At 38.3% G+C, this 21,443-nt stretch overlaps 1 protein-coding gene and 1 non-coding gene across 2 annotated transcripts in view; both read right to left on the reverse strand.

The window, feature by feature from the left end:
* The window catches only part of SPEN (spen family transcriptional repressor), a 129,121-nt gene that overhangs the window by 11,485 nt on the left and 96,193 nt on the right, over nt 1–21,443 (reverse strand). The window contains exons 4-10 of the mRNA XM_004705164.2: nt 15,191–15,351; nt 11,175–11,375; nt 9,350–9,501; nt 6,877–7,002; nt 6,268–6,381; nt 5,096–5,209; nt 4,042–4,142 (exon numbers count right to left, since the gene is read on the reverse strand). Coding sequence (XP_004705221.2) covers nt 4,042–4,142; nt 5,096–5,209; nt 6,268–6,381; nt 6,877–7,002; nt 9,350–9,501; nt 11,175–11,375; nt 15,191–15,351 — 969 coding nt within the window. The remainder of the gene's footprint in view (nt 1–4,041; nt 4,143–5,095; nt 5,210–6,267; nt 6,382–6,876; nt 7,003–9,349; nt 9,502–11,174; nt 11,376–15,190; nt 15,352–21,443) is intronic.
* On the reverse strand, nt 3,448–3,578 carry LOC115872777. The gene has a single exon (XR_004048025.1). It is a non-coding gene; the product is annotated as a small nucleolar RNA SNORA5 (small nucleolar RNA).

Here is a 21,443-nt window from a genome sequence, read left to right on the forward strand (position 1 = left end):
TATTTGAAATTTTCAAATCCTATTATATTGTATTTTGTATCTATTAGCCAATGCTGGTGCAACCCTTTTTCATTCTTTGGTAATTTAGGTGGTATATAGTGATTTATAATGGACACCAGTATTAAATAGTAGAAATGCCATACTTCTAAGCATTTCACAATCACTTCATATCACAATTTGGGAAACAGTCAGTTTTAAAAGGTACATCATTAGAATCTTACCACCTATGTGACCTGAACAGTATGTAGTCTAACACCTCAAAAATATTCTGATGCTTAATCTCTCTGAACTCGTTTCCTCACATGCAAAATGTGATGACTTCTCTTCAAAGGGTTGTCACGAAATGAAGAATAAGAAAGCACCTGTGAAAACGTTTCTAACACGATGCGAGGCACATCCTTGGCCTTTACTGGATTTACCCAGCCTGCCAACTAACAACTCTGGGATGGCTACAAACAATCTAACAGGACTATTCCATTTCTTTTCTTTTCTTTTTTGCTCCATTGGGCTGCTAACTCCTCAGGTGAGAGTCTGGGCTTTCTACTTCTGCAAAGAGGTACAGTCTCGGGAACTCAGAGGGACAGTCATGAGTTGGTGGAATCCATTCAATGGCAGTGAGTTGGGTTAATTCAAACCGAGCTCACAGTCATCAATGCTGACTCACAGCGTCCCCCTGTGGGTTTCCCAGACTATAACTGTTTACAGGAGTAAAAAGTCTTTCTCCTCTGGAGCTGCTGGTGGTTTTGAACTGCCAACCACACAGACCGCAGCCCAACACGTAACAACTATACCTCCAGGACTCCAACTATATAACTAGGTTAAAAAAAAAATTATGTATACATTAACTATTAAAAAAAATTATGGATTCAGTGGAGAGCGCCAGAGGTTTATACAGAAAGTGCTATTTGAAAGTCAGGTTTTGTTGCTTTGTTTAATTTCTTTCTTTTTTAAAAAATTCAACTTCTGCTAGCGATTTTGTGCTTGCTGCATTAAAAACAAAAACCTGTCAACTCTTACCACACGGAGAGTAAAAGTCAATTTGTAACTAGGTGAAAAAACAGAGTAAGACTTTTGGGGCCTCGTTTTACGAAATGCAAATATAACAAACATTGTGTGCAAAATGTGTTGCTGAAAGGGTCTCCAAACAGCACAGGTACACCTATCTCAGTGTGCATGTTGACTGCACTTACATCATAAGGGCAGGAAGACGACTACCTGTCATATAATATGGGCATGTCAGCGCCCCCCCACCCCCACCCCAGAAGTGCTTCTGGCCTTGGGCTGTCCCTTAGTTCCCCAGAAGCCAACTGATGGTTCCAAGGTCCCAGGGCAGGGAGAGTATTGTTCCCTAACCCGGGAGGCTGGGAACTGATCTAGGGCGAGGTTTCCGAGGTCCTTGGCTACCAACCGGCAGAGCCCGCCTTGGCCAGGAGCCCCAGAGGATTCTACAGTTGCTAGGCTAGTTACTAAGGCACCAAGGGTCTCAGCGGATTCTTCCATTTCTAAGGAAATCACAGTGGGGTTTTTCACGCAGTGACCTGTCATGGTGCTATCAAAATAGGATTAAATATACACACAAGAACATGTGTGTTATATAAAATGAAATATACCAGTTTCAGAAACCAACTCCTTCACTATTGTTTACACCCTATTACAAAATTTTGTTCTCTCAAGTAGGCATGGACTATTCATTCCGCACAGTGCTGCCATTATGGGCTCAGTGAAATAAACCAAAACTAGAACCCAGGACCCATAATGACCACTGGTTTTGTCTTGTTAGCCACCATTTCCCTACCTCTTGTACCAGTGCTGGCTCAGAGCAGGTATTTGAAGAGTCATCAAAAGAATAAACTTTACAAAACTAGGTCGGAGTTTGCTATTGGGTGATTCTAAGCCTTTTAATGGCAAATGAAACATCTTGAGTTAACATGAAGCGTCACTGCAAGCATCAATAATGCATTATTACTTGCATTTATACCAAACTCTCTGGGTTAAAAGAGAGATGCTGTTTTATGATCTAAGGAGTCCTGGTGGCGCGTGGGTAAACGCTTGGCTGCTAACAAAGGGAAGCAGTTCAATCCACTCTGCAGGAGAAAGACGTGCAGTCTGTTAAGATGTACAGCAACTGGAAATCACACGAGCAGTTCAACTCTGCCCGACAGAGCTGTTATGAGTCAGAGTCAGCGACAGCTATGCTAGCATAGTTGGTTCAAGAGGATCCTTCCACATGCATTCCTTAGGAATCAGATTCACTGCCTAAATATTGGCCAGCAATCTTGCAAGTAAATTATACTGGGCATATTTAAAGAACAGTATTAACATTTTTTTTAAATTAAATAAACTACAACTATATCCAAAAACACAGGGCGGAAATCCTAACATCCCAATGTACATGTGTGAACAGTAGTGCTAGGGCACTGTTCTGAAAATAACAATTATGAAAATAGAGCAATTAAGAAAACTGTTGCACATAATTTGCTGGGCCTTATGGCTATAAGGAACAAAGAGAGTCCCTGCTCTCAAGGAGCTGGACAATACACCATAGCATGTGCAGCATCTCCTCTACAGAGTGCCCAAGGAGCTGACTATGGCCAAGATTTGAGATGACTCCGGAGATTCATGTGATTGTACACCGTCCAAACTTCCGAACGGCCACAAGTAGCAGCCCAAGCATTTAGTAGCCGCTGATGTTATCATCAAAAGCATTCAGCTGTCTGACCACAGTCATGGCCCGACCTCCCTGAGTACATGAAGACTCAAATGAAACCCAGTGTGCAATAGGCTTAAATGGATAGTAGCTTCCAAATAGAAAAGGGTCCACTGATGAAGCATCTGGTAGCATTATGCAGCTGCCAACTGCTGTTGAGTTGGCCCTGACTCATGGCCACTCCTGCACTGGGATGGGTCACTGGGATTCAGAGTTTCTGCTGGCTAGTCTTAGGGCAGTTCTTTCTAGTGCAGCTCAGATGAAGAGGCCACTGAAGCTTACTCTCCTGACAGGCAGGGATGACACTACTCATGAGGTGCGCTGGCCGGGAATGGAACCCACGTCACCCATTACACCACCACTGCCTTCTGGGCATTGTGACAGGATATTTTCATATATTCACTTAAAAAAAAACTAGCCACCAGTTAGTTATAAGACAGTTGTAAGTTAAAGAAGATAGGATTGCATTTTGAGATCTTAAATGTACTATATTTCCTGTAAGCAGCCCAGGAGGAGGGAAAAAAATCAACCCTACAGTACCATAACTGAAAAATGTTAACAAGGGGAATAAGATTTATTTTCTACGTTGCCAAAATTACTCAATTATATGTGCTTTGATTTATTGATTCACAAATTACTTAAATTCTAAACTACAATACAGCTGTTTATAGTCTTTACAAAGTCTACCTCAATCCCAACCCTGACTGCACCCTTCTCTCTCTACTCAAAGTCTAGAAGGCTGGTGTCTGTTACAAAATCCATTCCTGAGGCCAGGAGAGAGAACAGGGCTTATGAGCTCCAGTGTTTCCCTGACAGCTTGGGGCCAGTGCCGGCCACGAGGGAGGTAGGCCCTGAATTTGACAAAGCGGCAGGGTGTTCGTTCTTCCTTGTTGACTTTTTAAGATAAATGTATGAGAACACACATGGTAACAAACATGATACCATTACCAAATATGTAGTGCATTTAACAGTTTATTATGTAGTCTACAATGTGTTATTACATTTGACTTAAAACTACTAACAATAAAAAAAGAAAGTGTTTTCAAATTGATTTTGTACATAAAGTTATAATCTATCAAAACATTAACTCATTCGAACTAAGGGTAGCAAAAACTCCAATTGCGATTCAGGTAACCCCAACAATTGTGAGCCAAATGAAAATGTATTCTTAAAGAAACTACTACGGCTTTCATATAAGGAGAAAAAGAGGTTTAGTTTTACAGGGACAAGGATAATGTTATAATAAAAGATGAAAAATAAATTTAATCTCATCTAAATTTTTTGTATTTGAAATTATAAAATTCATGTTTAATTGATGGGTTTAAAATATGTACCTTCTTTCTGCTAACATTTCATAGAAGTCTCGGATATCTTGACCAGATTTCTCCATGCAGTGGTAAAATGCCAACTGACTTTCCCGATTTGCAAAATCCACCTTAAAAAAAGTGATGGGGTGGGGGGAGAGATAGCAGGTATTTGATAATAGTCTTACACTTCAATTTGCAAACTATTCCCAACATAGTCTTTAAGGACAAATTTCAGGAACTAGCCGTCTATCTGAATTAAGTGCAAAAGTCCTTGTCAATGAAACTATGTACTTTGAAATCACTCTCAAATAAATTCTGCACTCATCTTGATACAGAATTGTAAGCTAGAGTTCCAGACTCCAATCTTGAGCGGGGGTGGGGGGTGGCAAGCAACATCTAACACGACGTTACTGAATTAAATAATCAGACCAACTAAATTTAGTAATTTCAGTGCAAAAATCTACTAAACCACAGTTAAAATATAAAACAAGATATGGAAGAATATTTAAACTTACTAACAGCTGGGTTTCAAAATCATTAAAATAGTTGATATCTACAATCAATACTCTCTCATTTTATTTCATAAAGACATTTCAATTGACCATCACAGTTATTAAGTGCATAAATTTCTTCCAGCTGTGATAAATACTTGTTTTAAACAAATAAACCAGACAAAAGATCATGCTTTCAGTGGTTACCCACTATTTAGGAGGAGAGGAAAGAAGAAGAAGAGAAGACCAATTCAGGAAGCTGGACTGATTGACAATTTGAGCTTCTGGGTGTGCAGATGCCCACAGGGGACTGTGGGCTGGCCTGCAAGGAGCATGTACAGGTGAGCATTAGGAACCCCAAACATAGAGAAGCATCTGTCTTCAAATGAAAAGATTTTTAGGGAAATTTTTGTAGCTGATGGTTTAAAAGACCCTGTTCTCTTCTACTAGTTGAGTATAAAAATCATGTATCTCCTTTAAAAATTGAAGGCATAAACTCCCCTGACTGGCAATCTCTAAAATGCCAGTTGTGAAGGGGTCAGATGAAAGTACAACTTTGTCTTGCTTCTGCTTCGTATCATTCTGCACACCTTAATTTTATTCCCACCGAGCTTCCTCCCCTTGGTCTCTTTTACAGCCGCTTGTGCATATTCAATTTCATTGTAGAGAACGAGGGCCATGCCTTTTAAGCGGTCAAACACCACCTGTAAAGAACAAAACAACCAAACAAAAACCAAATAAGAGCCTCATCCACTGGGCTTAGTGTCAGTCCCAACAATATCCTAAGTCTCAAGGACACTGCTACGAAAATTAAAAGATGTGTGTGTTTGCATGTGTGCTTACACACCCAGGACACACATATGTATATACATGTTTTTAATTCCAAAAATTATTTTAGACTTTTCTTAATGATGCACGTGAGTGAAAACACAATAAAAGATGCAGGGACTGTTTAGTATCGTGGATACTGTGGCTTGAGGTATGGTATGCCTTTATTTTGTTTTTCTGTGTTTTACTTCATTGTCCTTGTTGATGGAGTACTGCCCGGGACGTTATTTTAGCCTTGGCTCAAAAAAAGGAGAAAAAGACCACTGAAAAGGATTGGGAAAAAAATACCGAATAATGTATTTCAGTGATGTTGAATGGGAAGTAACCCTGTCATGTGGCAATATTTAAAAGATGTGTATTTCCTCCAAGCAACAAAAGATACTAAGAAAGTGTGTAACATACCTATCAGAGTAAATTTGCTTTTAAGGAGTTAAAGCTTCACCTACACCCTAAAGGGGTCCAGAATCCCTTTTCCTATTATATCCTTGGTATGTGACATATTACCACTGTAAACACTAGGTAAATGAAACTTTTGTTGTGTGAATTTCTTTTTAAAGTCATACACATATATGATGTGTATATACACACATACACATGTATATAAAATAACCAAGCCTCATCACCTAGTAGTGTGTTGTGAGTAACATATCATTAGAATGGCTACTTCTAATGAAAGGTGACATTTCTACTGAGCTGTACAATGCAGACGATTTAAAAAACTAATCATCTTATCTGGCTCAAAACAGTTTTTCAAAATGCTCATATCAAAGGTAACAATGTAAATGCCCTTGTAGACCTTGATGAGAAATTTCATTTATGAGGTATTGAAGAAAAGAAAAAGATGGCACTAGAAAATTAGGACTTAAAGGACAGAATACAAAGAAAAATGGAATCAGAAGGAACTTTGAACCACACAGGAAAACCTCCAACCTACCTTTACTACAGGCCCGTATCGGCAGAAATGTCGAGTTAGATACTGATCCGACACATTGGAAGAAAGCCCATCTAACCACACGCAGTTTGTAGGCATGCTCTTTCCAAAACCCAGCTGAACATAAAAGGCAAAATTTCTATTAGGGAAGCTTACGATTATTTACTTTCACACTTCTGGAAAAAAATTGGTCTTTGGTAGGAGTTTTAGCAAATCAACATCTCAAATAGAAACCATTTGATTAAAATCAAATAAAAATTTATAAAAGAATTTTTTAAAATTCTGCATGGATAATCAGATATTAGTTGGCTCAGATTCTAGTCCAATTGGATGAAGATTAGTAGTTCAGATTACAATTAACCGGACGAGGGTGAAAAGACAATGTCTCATACCTTTATGGTTATCTAACTCAAATCACTGCCATCAAGTCAATTCTGATTCATAGCGACCTGACACAGGATTTCTGAGGTGTAAATCTTTACAGAGCAGACAGCCTCATCTTTCTCCCAAGATTACCTAACTCCATGACTACATTTTAGGTAATCACACGCATATGTAAATCTTAAACATAAAACAAATGATAGTAACATTAATTTATCCATATCCCCTTACCTTGAGGCGATTGTTTCCAAGGTACTCCCCATCCATCTTCTTAATAGCCTTACAAACGCTGGCAATATCACAGTATTGCAAGAATGCGTACTGAGGAACTCCGTTTACTTTCTTAATATCAATATCCTATAAAGACCAATTAATACCATTTATTGATGGATCAAAAAGAAAACAAATCAGAATAAACTAAGTCCATATGGGGTGCCTCATTTCTCAAAAAAAATTTACTTCCAATAATCATCTTCTTACCTAAAATTGTGCATTTTAATGCTACTGTAAATAAGTAGTATAGTCACCAACCATGAAATCCTTTCTACCTGTGTCTCTTTGTAGCTCTCAAATCTTTAACATTTTAAATCCATAATACCAGTGTTCAGAGAAACATGATAATAAAAAGGTTACCTATTTAACAAAAACCTAAGAAATAATTCCTTTTGCAATAGCTAAAATCCTTAGTAGAGGTCAGGCCATTTAAAATATAAAATCTGAGAAAATTAAAAACTAAAAAGAAATCACATTTTCAAAAGGCCATTTAAAACATGAAATCCTGAATTAGAAGACCCAATAAGTCTATCAGTATATTCACCAAATCTGGTGATTAGTCAGTATACCTCTCCTATCCAGAAAGACGGGAAATATAATGTCTGAACAATACTCTGTAAAGATGATCCAAACATATCCCTGGACTCAAGAAAATGCTATAAAGGAGAACCCCCATCTCTCAGTAATCCACAAAACCCATGTTCATATCGGTCACTCCTGCCCTGCCTGCTGAGAGGAGGTGGTCAGCCAACCTGGCTTACTCATGAAAATGGTTCAGAGAATGCAGACATTTGGACGGTGAAACTTGTACCTGAACAATACTGGCCTGGGTCATATGCTGCAGAATAAGCACTGTGATCACTTAAACCTTCCTAAGGATCACAAGCCAATAATCAAAACTTGAAATCAGAGGAAAATGAAAAATCGACTTAAAGAACTCTTTGATGAGTCTCACACCAAAGCAACAGTCTCTACTCAAAGTTGTCAAAGGAGTGGTTAGCACACAGTGACTCTCGCCGTCGTGTGCAGTGTAAGACCCAAGGGGCCTCCACTGAAGAGAAAGGGGCCTCCACTAACCGAGTGCTTCTGGCTGCAGCATCATTTATTATCAATGAAGCAGCAACCATTCCACCAGAATGAGATTCATCTTTAGAATTAATGCTCTTAAAAGCAACCCAGGTGATGGAAGCCTATTTCCGAGCCCAAATACGTCTTTTCTACTCCTCCAAAATTTAAAGCAGTAGCTACATTCAAACAGAAGAATGTCTAAAAGTGTAATCACTTCAAAGACTTAAGAATGCCAAACAGCAAAAAAGTAAAGCTACGTTAAAAAAAACAAAACAAGCTAGTGCTCAGAGACATAAACTCAGTGCGCCCCACCCCGACTAACTCCCCCACCTAAGTAGGCAGTAGACTGGAATCAAAAGTATATGTCACTCTGAAAGAATTTTAAAACAATGAAAACAATTGAAAAGGGAGATGAATGCTTTGTTGGTGTTTTTCTTTATCACATAGTATCTGCTGCTTTCCATCACTCCTGTCTCTTGCTCCTAGTCTGCAGAAACTGCGGCTTAAGCCAACCATATGCATAAAAACAATGTCCTGTTTACAAGACCAAGATCATTTGCTCAGAGTGGTAATGTATAACGAAGGATGGATGGACAGAAGGGCATATACATCTGAAAGACTAACAATACCTATTCCTATCTGGACATTTCTTTACTTTCCAAAGCCCAAACAGAACAGAAACTTTCTTCCCCATGATTAATACAGAGAAAGAAGCTAGGAATGACAGAAGTCATTTCCTTATTTTTAAAAATATTAGTCAGTGTTACCTCAAAGCCGTAACCAAACTATTTTCACTAAATGCTGGTTCAAACTTTCAGTCCTGGGGACCGGAAAGGCTACAGCTTTCATCTTGTAAGAAGGGGCTTGCAAACTCTCAGCTTACGATATTAACTCTCAGCTCACGAGATTAACACGGAATGACAAACACCTTCAGAAACAGCTCCCCTTAACTCCTTTGCATGACTGCAAAGCTGGCTGAGAGGCCCATCACCACACAATAGTCACACAATGATCTGCTGCTTTTCCACCAACATGTGAATTTGATCTTTTACAGAACCAGAGATAGCACTGAAAAATCACCAGATTGCAAAAATGAAAACAAAAAACATTAATATAAGTAAACAAAACAAAAAATTTAAGTGAACAAAAAGGCATCCATATCACATATTACATTTTTATATACGTACAAACAAAACAGTATTCAATGGGCTATTCCAGATCTTTTAACAGGAGTTAAAAATGCGCAGAACAAATGAGAAAACCATTTATCAAACCATCTAAATCTCATCTTTACATACAGAATTTATGCTATGCTCTTTTATGACAAAGAACTAAAAGCATTTTATTGTAGAAAGCAACATACCACAATTTCTCCAAAGCGCTGGAAGATGTTTCGAAGGTCATGATAAGTAGTGGTCTTTTCAAGGTTGCCAATAAAGAGGGTTCTTGTTGCTTTGGGGTGGAATTCATCTATCCTTTCATCCAAGGGGCGAAATTCATTTTCACTTTCTGTTTCTGTAAATGGAATGGGGGTAGAGTAAGAGTGAAGAGACCATTTTTGTGCATATTTATGTACATTGGGGAAAAGCCACATAAAAAACCTAAGTATCTAAAATAACAGGCTTGGATACTCACACAAACTGAAAAATTAGACACACCTTCAGAAACAGCTCCCCTTATTAACTCAAAGTAGACTACAAGGCTAAGGGAACTAACTTATCAAAGTGAAATGCAGTTTGATTTTTTTAAAAGAAAAGTGAACTGTATTTCAATCTGCTTGGTTGATTTATCTCAAAATAACTACTGAATAAAAATTTAAACCACCCACCAAAATGGTAGTGCTTTGGACCTAATTTTAGAGTCTAACATTGTGCAAGTGGACTTTCAATAAAATTATAATCTGAAAAACACACCAATGTTGTCTTATGTAATTGCATTTACTTTACAAAGTCTTATAGGATTTTTTGACATTTCTCATTTGATAATAGCTCAGATGTCTAGACGCAGGCATTTGATACATACAAGAATAACAATCTTACGAAAATTAATTGAAGAAATACTTATGGAATTGCTACATAATCCCCAATGAGAAACTGCGGTACTCAATGTTCCTTAACGTCTCTAGGCTTTAGCACCATTTTTAAGTCTTTCTCTGAAACTTGCATAATTTAGTCTAGGCAGGGATATTCAGGGTTTTGATGATACACTTGTATGCTCCCTCTTTTAAATTAAAAATCAACAACAAAATGCAAAGCAAAAATTGTCCAGAGAGTTTTATTATTCGCTCAACAGTACTGGAATAAAGTGGCAGCCACTGAACATTTCTAACGATGTTAACACTAGTATTAAGAGACTAGACTTCAGAGCGGTTTAAGTGAATTCAGCCAGACTACATCTCACTTCTAATTGAAGTTTGACGGTGCTAATGAGAGCTTAGTGTAATCTTTGCAGTTTCCTCATAAGAGTAAATGCTTTCCAAGCCAAGTGGACCAGAAACTGCCTATATACCCGTCTACATTCTCATTACATTTCACAGGGATGCTGTAAGTGCACCTCATTTTAAGTTTGATTAGTTCCTCTTCAAACTACCTCATAGAGGACAGGCATTTAGAAATGACTCCCAAAAATGGAGAAGGAAAAGAAAAACAGAATCCAGATATATCTTGAGGATTACAATCTGAACAGGCAGAATCAGAAATGTAAAGCATGATCTTAACCCATTAACATTTGGAATGGTTTAAAAGCGCAACAATTTTCAAAGTTGAAAATTCACTTTATACAGTAAAACACAGGTTTTTCATGTGTCATTTACTTAATTTTGTCATCACTTGACCAGTCTCAATCCTAAGGCATATATGTCTTCAGAGAAAACGTGTTTTCCTGAAGTTTTATGCAGCGTTTCCCAAAGTGGGTGTCACTGAGTTATGTTTTTCTGAAAAGGGGCAGTAGGCAACCTGTGGCTTATGGGATTCTACAGTGTGCATGCGGATCATTAAGAAGGTCACTGAATGTTACAATTGTGTTTCCTGGGTTTAGATTTAATTCCCAAAAAACATAATAGCCTAAGAAATATGTTCAGTACATTTCAATAAATACATCTATAAGAACTACCCAGTAGCATAAACAGTGTCCACACTGGGATAATATGCTGGAATACAAATTAGACTAAAATCACGTTTATCCCTCACCTGGCCCTATCCAGGCTGTTACTTCAATCTGCATGCCGAAGAAAAGCTTTCCTTTTGACGCAGTCAACGCTTTCTCTTGGTCCTCCTGCTGGCGGAAGAAGACCAGCCCATACCTCTCTTCTGAAGCTCCGTGTATCTGCACCGATGTCACCTTTCCAAACTTCTTAAATTCATGGAAAAGACCATCTTTAAGGCTTGTATCTAAATCCCCAAACAAAAACAAATCATTTATTCTTCTCATAGAATACAATAAGCAAGCCACTATATTCTTAGCCTGATTTATCTAAGTTTTGTTAATACAAAAAAAATAATTTTTTTCACACAAAGTAACTCTAGAAAGATGTTTTGAAAACTACTGTAGACAAGAAAAAAATAAAACTATTGTACAATTCTGAATATGGACTGCATGTTAAATGATGTTACTAATTATTTGCTAGGTAAGAACAGTATGGTGATAGTGCAAGAAAATGTCCTTGTATTTTATAGATGCATTCAGTAAACATACCAGTATGAAATGATTTAACATAAGGATTCACCTTAAAATACCAAAAAGAAAAAAAATTAATAAGTAACAAAAAAGAAGGAAGCTAGAAGGGAGATGAAACAAGTGTAGCAAAATGTTGATCATTTCTTAAGCTGGGGTATGATGTATCCCCTTGTTATATTGGCACAACTGCCTCTTGAACCATGTACAGGTTCTGCGTGAACATATGTAAGTGTTCTAGAATTCCTACTCTTCTTGAGGCTATCCAGTTTACTATGGTCCAAAGTATAGGAAATTAAATTTGTCCAATGTTCCGAGTAAGGTATAGTGCACTATTACTTCTACTTTGGTACATGTTTCAAATGCTCATAATAAAGATTTGTGTGTGTGTGTGTGTGTGTGTGTTATTGTTAGAGGCTATCAAATCCGCTGGCATCCACAGTGACCCTATGCACAACAGAAGGTAACAATGTAGGTCCTGTTTCGTCCTCACAGTGGTTCCTGTGCCTGAGCTCACTGACGCAGCCCCTGTGTCAATCCATCTCATTGAGGGTCTTCCGCTTTTTGCTGCCCTTCCACTTTCCCAAACGTGACGTCCTCCTCCAGGGTCTGATCTCTAATGACAGTATGTCCAAAGTATGTAAGACATTCTTGCCTCTAAGGAACATGCTGACCGTACTTCTTCCAACACAGATCAATTTAGCAGTACATGGTACTTTAAATTCAAAGGCATCAATTCTTCTACAGTCTTCCTTATTCACTGTCCAACTTTCACATGCATATGATGCAACAGAGAACATCATGGCTTGGGTCAGGCACACATTAGTCCTCAAGGCAACACACCCTTGCTCTTCAATACTCTACAAGAGGTCTTGGGCAGCGGATTTACTCAATGCAATGTGTCTTCTTACCTCTTGACTGCTGCTTCCAGGAGCATTGTGAATCCAAGTCAGACAAAATCCTTGACAATTTCAACCTTTTCTCCATTTATCAGGATGTCGCCAACTGGCCCAGTTGTGAGGGTTCTGGTCTTCTTTACACTGAATTGCACTCCACACAAAAGACTGCAATCCCTGATCTTCATCAGAAAGTGTTTAAAGTACTCTGAACTTTCAGTAAGGAAGGTTGTGTCATCTACCTATCACAAAGTATTGATAAGTCTTCCTCTAATCCAGATGCTTCATTCTTCTTTATATAATCTAGCATCTCTGATGATTTGCTAAGCATACAGATTGAACAAGTTTGGTGAGAGGACACAACGCTGACACCCACACCACCTTTCCTGATTTTAAGCCATGCAGTAGCCCTTCATTCTGTTCGCACAACTGCCTCTCACGATCCAAGAACAAGTTCCTTGTGAGCACAATGAAGTTTTCTGGAATTGCCATTTTTCTCAAGTTTATCCACAATTTATTATAGTCCACACAGGCAGATGCCTTGGCATAGTCAACGAAACACAAGTAAACATCTTTCTGAGATTCTCTGTTTTGAGTCAAGATCCATCTAACATCAGAAATGATATCCCTTGTTCCAGGTTCTCTTCTGAATCCAGCCTGAACGGCTGGCAGTTCCCTGTCAAAGCACCGCTGCAATCGTTGTTGGATGATCTTCAGTACACAAGTGGTGGCTGTTACTGGGCCTCCTAATGACCCCCTGCACAGCAGAACAACCCACTGCCCTGTCCTGTGCCGTCCTCACACCATTGCTGTTTGAGTCTGTGGTTGCAGCCAATGTGTTCATCCATTCTGTTGAGGTGGGGGCCGGCCTTCCTCTTGTTGCTGCGCTTCTATTTTACCAAACATGTCTTTCTCTAGAGACTGGTCTCTCCTGGAAACATGTCCAAAGTGAGACAGAGTTTCACCATCTTCCCTTCTAAGGAGCATTTTGGGTCTACTTCCTCCAAGAAAAATTTGTTCTTCTGAAGGCCGAAAGTATGTTCAATGTTCTTGGACAACTTCATAATTCAAAGGCCTACATTCTTCTTTGGTCTTCTTATTCATTGTTCATTTTTCACACGCATATGAAGCAACAGACAATATCATGGCTTGGGTCAGGCACTTCTTAGTATTCCAAGTGATATTTTTGCTTCCTAACACTTTAAAAGACCTTTTGCAGCATACCTGCTCAATGCATACATTGTTGATTTCTTGGCTGTGGCTTCCATGGGAATTGATTACTGATTCAAACAAAATTAATTTCTTAGCAAATTGAATCTTTTCTGTTTAGCATGATGTTGCTGATTGGTCTAGTTGTGAGGATTTTTGTGTTCTATAGTAGTACAATTTTTAAAGCATTGAGGGGCAATGCTATACTTTTTATCGTATGTAACATGTTAAACAATAATAATGCCTTTTACCGATGAGTCATATCACCTGGGGATCTTACGTTAAAATGCTTCATTACAAAAAGCACGTAGAAAAACAAGCTAAGGATCTACAAGTGACCTCCTCCCTGGGTGCAGACAACAGAAAAGTAGATGAAGGAAGACGTCAGACAGGACAAGATAGGGCAAAATAATAATTTATAAATTATCAAGGGTTCATGAGGGAGGGGGGAGCGGAGAGAAAGGGGATAAACTGAGGACCTGATGCCAGGGGTTTAAGTGGAGAGCAAATGTTTTCAGAATGATGAGGGCAATGAATGCATAAATGTGCTTTATACAACTGATGTATGTGTGGATTATGATAAGAGTTGTATGAGCCCCTAATAAAATGATTTTAAAAAAAGAAAGAAAAACAAGCTAAATCCACCCCCACCCATATCTAATTTATTAAATGAACTAAAACAAAAGCAAATCTCTAATTGATTTCTGTTGGTTTGAACATCTATGCCATTAGCCATTTCTATATATGCCTAATGTTGAAAAAATGCTATATCATGTCAAATGTCAATTGAAATTATCAACAGTAAAGGAAAAACTGTAGTATGACTTTTGACTGGACTTTTCCATTAGTCACTGCTTTTATTTTAAATGTTATTTTTATATGTGTTTATAGTTTTATGTCCAAAGTTATTTTACATTGTAGAGGGCTATGGGCCAACATAATACATTTAATTATAAACAGTATTAGTGTTTTCAACTTTTCATTATACCACATTTCTTTTTTTTCAAGACTAGTCAAGTGCAGTAGTGAAGGGGGGTAGACAAATAGGTCGACCAGTAATTGAATGTAAGCAATCGTTGTGAGATCTCACTACCTTCGGACCAGCCCATACCACATTTCTTCTAGCACCAAAATATTTAATCTAGAAAGCAGGTTTATCCAAAAATAAACCATGCTTTCTTTGCACATCCACCATGCAATCTTTATTATAAATGATTACACAGACGCACCCATGAACACAAATAATCCACCATTGTCTTTACACAGTATGTGTAGGAGCAACAACCTAGGTATTAAGCTGCATAAAGTTATTATAATCACACTTTTTCCTACATGTTATTAAATATGAATGAGGTACAAAAAGGAAAATCATTTTCACTGCATAGAGTTTTTCAGGCTGAGAGAAAAAGCAGTTTCAAAAAATATACCTGTCGAGCGTACTGGAAGATTCTGAACCTTGATCCCAAAGCTTTTTCGGGGCTCATCTTTGTCCAGAGCTGACAGCAACTGGGAAGTGGGTGCTGGGACTGCTGCAGATTGAACGGATCGGGCTGGGGAGTCATCACTGGAAGTACTGCTGGAATCACTGCTACAGGAGGGCAGAAGCAAACTCTCAGCAAAAGCCAGCAGAAAAATGGGCAGCATACCAACATTTCAGAATGATAAGTAGCAGTAATCAGCATGTCTTAAGTTTTAGGTCTGTGATTTCTGAAAGCCCTACTTTCTCCACAGCTATCTCATACTCAACCAGCAAATGCTGATCTGAGAATATGGAAGCAGTAGTAGCATTCATTTACTACAACATGACACCTAAATGCAAGTTCTGTATTTCTTTTTCTGTTTTAAATCTTTTTATTGGGGGCTCATACAACTCTTATCACAATCCATACATACATACATTGTGTCAAGCACATGTGTACATTTGTTGCCATCATCTTCCTCAAAACATTTTCTTTCTACTTGAGCCCTTGGTTCAGCGCCTCATTTTTTCCCCTCTTCCTTCCTCCCTCACAAATCCTTGATATTTTTTTCCCCACGTCTTACACTGTCCGATGTCTCCCTTCACCCACTTTTCTGTTGTCCATCATTGTGATCGGTTCCCACTTTCTCCTCCACCTTCCCCTTCCCCTCCTGGTATCGCTAGTCTCATTATTGGTTCCGAGCGGTTTATCTGTCCCGTATTCCCTGTGTTTCCAGCTCTTATCTGTACCCGTGTACATCCTCTGGTCTGGCCAGATTGGTAAGCTAAAATTGGGATCATGATAGTGGGGAGAGCGGGGGAAGCATTTAAGAACTAGAGGAAAGTTTTATGTTTCATCGGTGCTATAGTACACCCTGACTGGCTCTCCTCCCCAAGACCATTCTGTAAGGGGATGTCCAGTTGCCTACAGATGGGCTTTGGGTCTCCACTCGGCACTCCCTCTCATTCACAATGATATGATTTTTTGCTCTTTGATGCCTGATCTATCAACACCTAGTGATCACACAGGCTGGTGTGCTTCTTCCATGTGGGCTTTGTTGCTTCTCAGCCAGATGGCCACTTGTTTATCTTCAAGTCTTTAAGACCCCAGATGCTTTATCTTTTGATAGCCAGGGGCCATCACCTTTCTTCACATTTGCTTATGTCTTTATATCGCTTTGTCTTCAGCGATCGTGTCAAGAAGGTGAGCATTATGGAATGCCAGTTTAATAGCACGAAGTGTTCTTGCATTCAGGGAGTACGAGTGGAGGCCCAATGTCCATCTGCTACCTTAATGCAAGTTGTATTTCTATAGATCATTTACAACAACTGAATGCAATTTACTGAAGTGCAATAGTAGAATCATAAACATGGGTTGGGGTCCAGAGATCTTAGGGCAAATCTTGGTTTAGACAGATAGCAAGTACATTTAAGCACGTCATTTGAGTTCTTGCCAGGCCTCTATTTTCACATTTGTAAAAACAAATCGAAAAAACCAAACCCACTGTTTTCAGGCCAACTCCAACTCACGGAGATCCTGTAGGACAAGGAGAACTACCACTTAGAATTTCTGAGATGTTAAATCTTTAAGGGAATAGACTCACTTTTCTCTCAAGGAGAAACTGGTGGGTTTGAATCTATGACCTGTGGCTAGGAGCCATTCAAGGAACAAACCAGTATGCCACCAGGGCTCAGCCAGTAAAATGGGGATAATAATGAGAGTTCCTTCACAGGATCAACAATTAAATAGCTTACAGATTTACGGGTAGGGAATCTGACAAATATTCAACAACAACAAAAATTAGCAGCACTTCTGTTATTACTACTACTTGCGTAGTACGTATGTGTGCATGTAATTTTTAGGAAACCAAGTATCCCAAACAATTTACCAGATAATTTTAACTTTAAAATTTTTGAAGTACTAAACAACAACAAAAACTCATTGCCATTGAGCCGAGTTCCAATTCATGACCACCCACTAGGACAGGGTACGGATGTCCCTCAGGGTTTCCAAGTTTGTGGAGCTGTCCGCTAGGGTTTCCCTCAGGGTTTCCAAGTTTGTGGAGCTGTCCGCTAGGAGCAGACTGCCATATCTTTCAGGGATTACTGAAGTTCCAACGGCAACCTCTCCGTTAGCAGCAGAGTGCAAACCACTATGTCACCAGGCCTCCTTTCTACAGAACTAGGGAAGGAATGTTATGTAAGATACTAGAGTCTTGCTAGTTTAAACTCTTTTCTGAAGATACTGTGGGAATTGAGAATGAGTGAAATGGAATCTATTACTCTCCTTAGTTTAATGAAATTCTCCAGTAGAAATGCAAGCAAGACCGATGTTACAGATAGAATCAAATTAAGATGGAAGGATATAGGAGGCCTAGTGGTGCCAGGAGTCAATCCTTGGGCTGCTAACTAAAAAGCCGGCAGTGGTGTGAAACTGACCAGTTGCTCAGCAACAGAAAGCCCGACAGGCTGCTTCCATCAAGACTTACTGGGCTTGGAACCACTGTGGAGTTCTATTGTCTGCTATAGGATTTCCTGAGTTGGAACTGACTCAACAGCAGTGGATTTGTGTAAAGGTTTATATTTGATACATTTATTATTTGTATATTTATTAATGTGTAGGAAGTGTATGAGAAACATAAAAATTGCTTGTCAGTAAAGGATGTATAAGGTAACTATTATGATTTTAACTTCCTTTAGAACATTCAAATATATTTTTTAAAGGCTAGTGTTTTTCTAAAATTTTGTTTCATATCCTCTATCTTCTAAGGCTATAACTAGAGAGGGGGCAAAATGCCTCCTTAAACACATCCACTAGAATAGAAGCAAAGCTGTATGGTGGTTTTTGTCATTTGACCTAAAACTACCAATCATATAGCCAGGAAAATCACTAACACAACCAGGGCAAGCAAGCACAACCAAAGGCTGAGACAAATTCATTATTCTGTTTGTTTGTTTTTAATTTTAATAAAGGGAAACATAAAAACAAGGCACTATAACTAAGAATTTGAGGTTTTTTTATTTAGCTCTCCCATGCTTACACAAGAGGAAAAGTTCATGAGGTTATTATTAGAGCGTTTTACAGTTTGAATGTAGAGAAATAAACTGACGTCAGCAAGAGTCAAATGGAGATGGCTGAACTACAAAACATAAATTGCTGGGACAAAACCCTGAGACAGAAGCACAAGTCGTCATTGCCAAAGCTGCCTATTGGTGACCAGGTTCCATCTCCCTCCTACAAAAGCACTCTTGTCTAGGTCATCAAAAGTAATGTCACTAAATACTAAGTAAATTACACTATCTTAAATAGGATGCTGTATCTCAAATGGAATTAAGGATAAACACACCAATTTTAAAACAAGATGTAGAATTTAACTCTTATCTGTTGATGATTTTGAAGTGGTCAGAAAAAAGTAAATAGATTATGAAATAATAAAATACAATATTTCAGTTCACATTTTGATACACTAACCTAAACTGCAGTATGTCTCCAGTATAGTACAGAAAACGTGCCATGAATTTAGATGCTGAACCAAAATGGAGACACAATTCTGAATACTTTCATACCCTCCTAGCTGACAGGTGGAGTGCCCCATGCTTACAGCAATGGGCTAGAGCAGAGAAACGGTTGCAAGGATGGTGCACGGGGTCGCTAAAGGTCAGGATGGACTCAATGCACCTAACAACCACCACCAGGAAGAAAACCAAATGCCCACAACACTGCTGTTGGTTTTTAATTTTTAAAAATGGTGTTATCTCAATAATTTCATGCTTCTTAAAACTGAAGAATCACGACAGCTCATAAAACATGACAGACTCCTCCAGCGCTTAGTTGTTTCTTCCACTGCATGTTAGTTTGTGGTACTGTGGCAGCTTGCCTGTTGCTGTGAGGCTGGAAGCTAAGCCACCAGTATTTCAAATATCAGCAGAGCTTCCACACCAAAACAAACTCAGAGGAAAAGCTTGGAGATCTACTTTTAAAATCATCCTATTGTAGGGAAAAACAAAACAAAGCCATGGCTCACCACAGAACACTGTCCCATATGGTGCCAGAAGAGGAGTGCCCTAGGTTAAAGGTGCCGAACCACCAAATAGACAGGGACATACAAGCAACCTTTAAACAGTGCAACGGGAGCAGGTAACATTTTGTTCTGTTGTTCATGAGGTGACCACTAGTCGGAGCTGATTCATCGCCAACAAAGGGTGGTTCGGCAAGCTATTGGTGGGGGAAGACAGCTATTCCAGTCACATCTATCTTAAAGTAGTAGTGGTGATGTGGGTGTAACTAATAATTACATTTCAATGCCAATTAAAAGTATCTTTTCAAATGAAGGACTTGAAAGAGGATACAATTTACAAGAAATGCGATTAATTTTCCTCAAGTATATAATAAGAAAATTAAGGCAGGAGGCTTCAAAAAGTTTGTGGAAAGAATGGAATTTAGAAAAACCTTTTTCTAAGAATTTTTGAAGCTCTCGTGTTTGCTTAAAATTTACAATTAATATTACTACGAAAACTAACTTGCATGTCTGATCAAAATTTCTCTAATGGTAAAATATTTTTAAAAGCAAGTGACTGGGAGGGGCAAAAATGAGGAGCTGATACCAAGGGCTCAAATAGAAAGGAAATGCTTTGAAAATGATGATGGCAAAGGATTACAAGAATCTACATGTAACCTCCTCCCTGGGGGACAGACAACAGAGAAGTGGGTGAAGGGAGACGTCGGACAGTATAAGACAAAATAATAATTTATAAATTATCAAGGGTTCATGATGGAGCGGGGAGCAGGGAGGGAGGGGGAAAGATGAGGAGCTGATGCCTGGGGCTTAAGCGGAGAGCAAGTGTTTTGAGAATGATAAGGATAATGAATGTGCAAATGTGCTTTGCACAATTGATATATGTATGGATTGTGATAAGTTGTATGAGACCATAATAAAATTATTTTAAAAAAAGAAAATGATGATGGGAACACATGTACAAATGTGCTTGATACAATGGATGAATGTATAGATTGTGCTGAGACGTTAAGAGTCCCCAGTAAAAGTATTTAATAAAAAAATATATAACATCTTATCATACGATCCCCTCTATCTCCCTTCTGACTTATTTTTAAGTTGTTTTAAATATTTTCTATTTTATTTCCAATTGAAGTTTTTGTTTTGTTTTGTTATTGGGGTTTTTTTGTTGTCAGTTTGTTTCTTGTTTGTGTTTTGTATGATTTTCTGTATATGAAATACAGGATAAATAAATCTATAGCAATAGTAACTGCATTAAAAATTACCTAGGGCCATGACAGAGGTTGGAGAGAAATAGGGAGCTGAAAACAATGAGTGTGAGAAAAAAGAAAATGTCCTAAAATAGATTGTAATGATTACCCAACTCTGAATATATGATTGCACAATTAAAGTGAATGTGTGGACTATGTTATACTTAAGTAAATGTGTATATGTATATAAAACTTTTTTTAAAAGCAAGTGATTAATAATATCTGATAGGCACATTGAATGTGGATGCCAGTATTTTCTTAGACCACAGCACGGTGTCAAATACTCATCCCGTCATGTTCCTAGGGACACGTTTTATATAGTTACTGTGAACACTGCGCTCTTAACCTAAGCATCTCAAGTCACCGCAAAGTCTATTTATAAAATGACTCTAGGCTAAATTTGTTCACTCAAGGGACATCCAATGGCCAACTTCTACATTCTGGATTCTTGCATTATTGTGTGACTATTTGTGCTAAATATGCACCTACGTTGGTTTTCAACAAAACTGTCATTAGTGATAGGTTGTTGTTTTTTTAAGGAGCAATTAAAGCAATTAGACATGTGATATTAAAACAACTTCAGAGAAAGAAAAAAACAACTTAGAGGACCCATTTGTTAAAAGCACACATAATTTCAAGTGACAAATGTGCAAAAACTACCCTCCAGCTAATAATTGTTTCTACATAATCAATATAGTAACTTGTGTAAAAATGGAACATATGCAAATTTCAGATTTTCTATAAAAAGTTAAAATATGCAATTTAAAAGATACACATTGTTCTTCACGCTTCCTCCACCTATTTTTTGTGTAAGCCTTGAATGGACTCTATCTCCGTATCAGGAAAGAATCCCTCTGCTAATACTACTACTTTCTACAGTAACAAAATTTCAGATGATCATCTCTTTGTAGTATGGCAGTCTGACAGGTGGAGTGCCCCATGCTTACAGCAATGG

This window comes from Echinops telfairi, unplaced genomic scaffold (assembly GCF_000313985.2).
Source record: "Echinops telfairi isolate 266 unplaced genomic scaffold, ASM31398v2 ScPeMD7_7457;HRSCAF=8495, whole genome shotgun sequence".
Classification (NCBI taxonomy): Eukaryota; Metazoa; Chordata; class Mammalia; order Afrosoricida; family Tenrecidae; genus Echinops; species Echinops telfairi.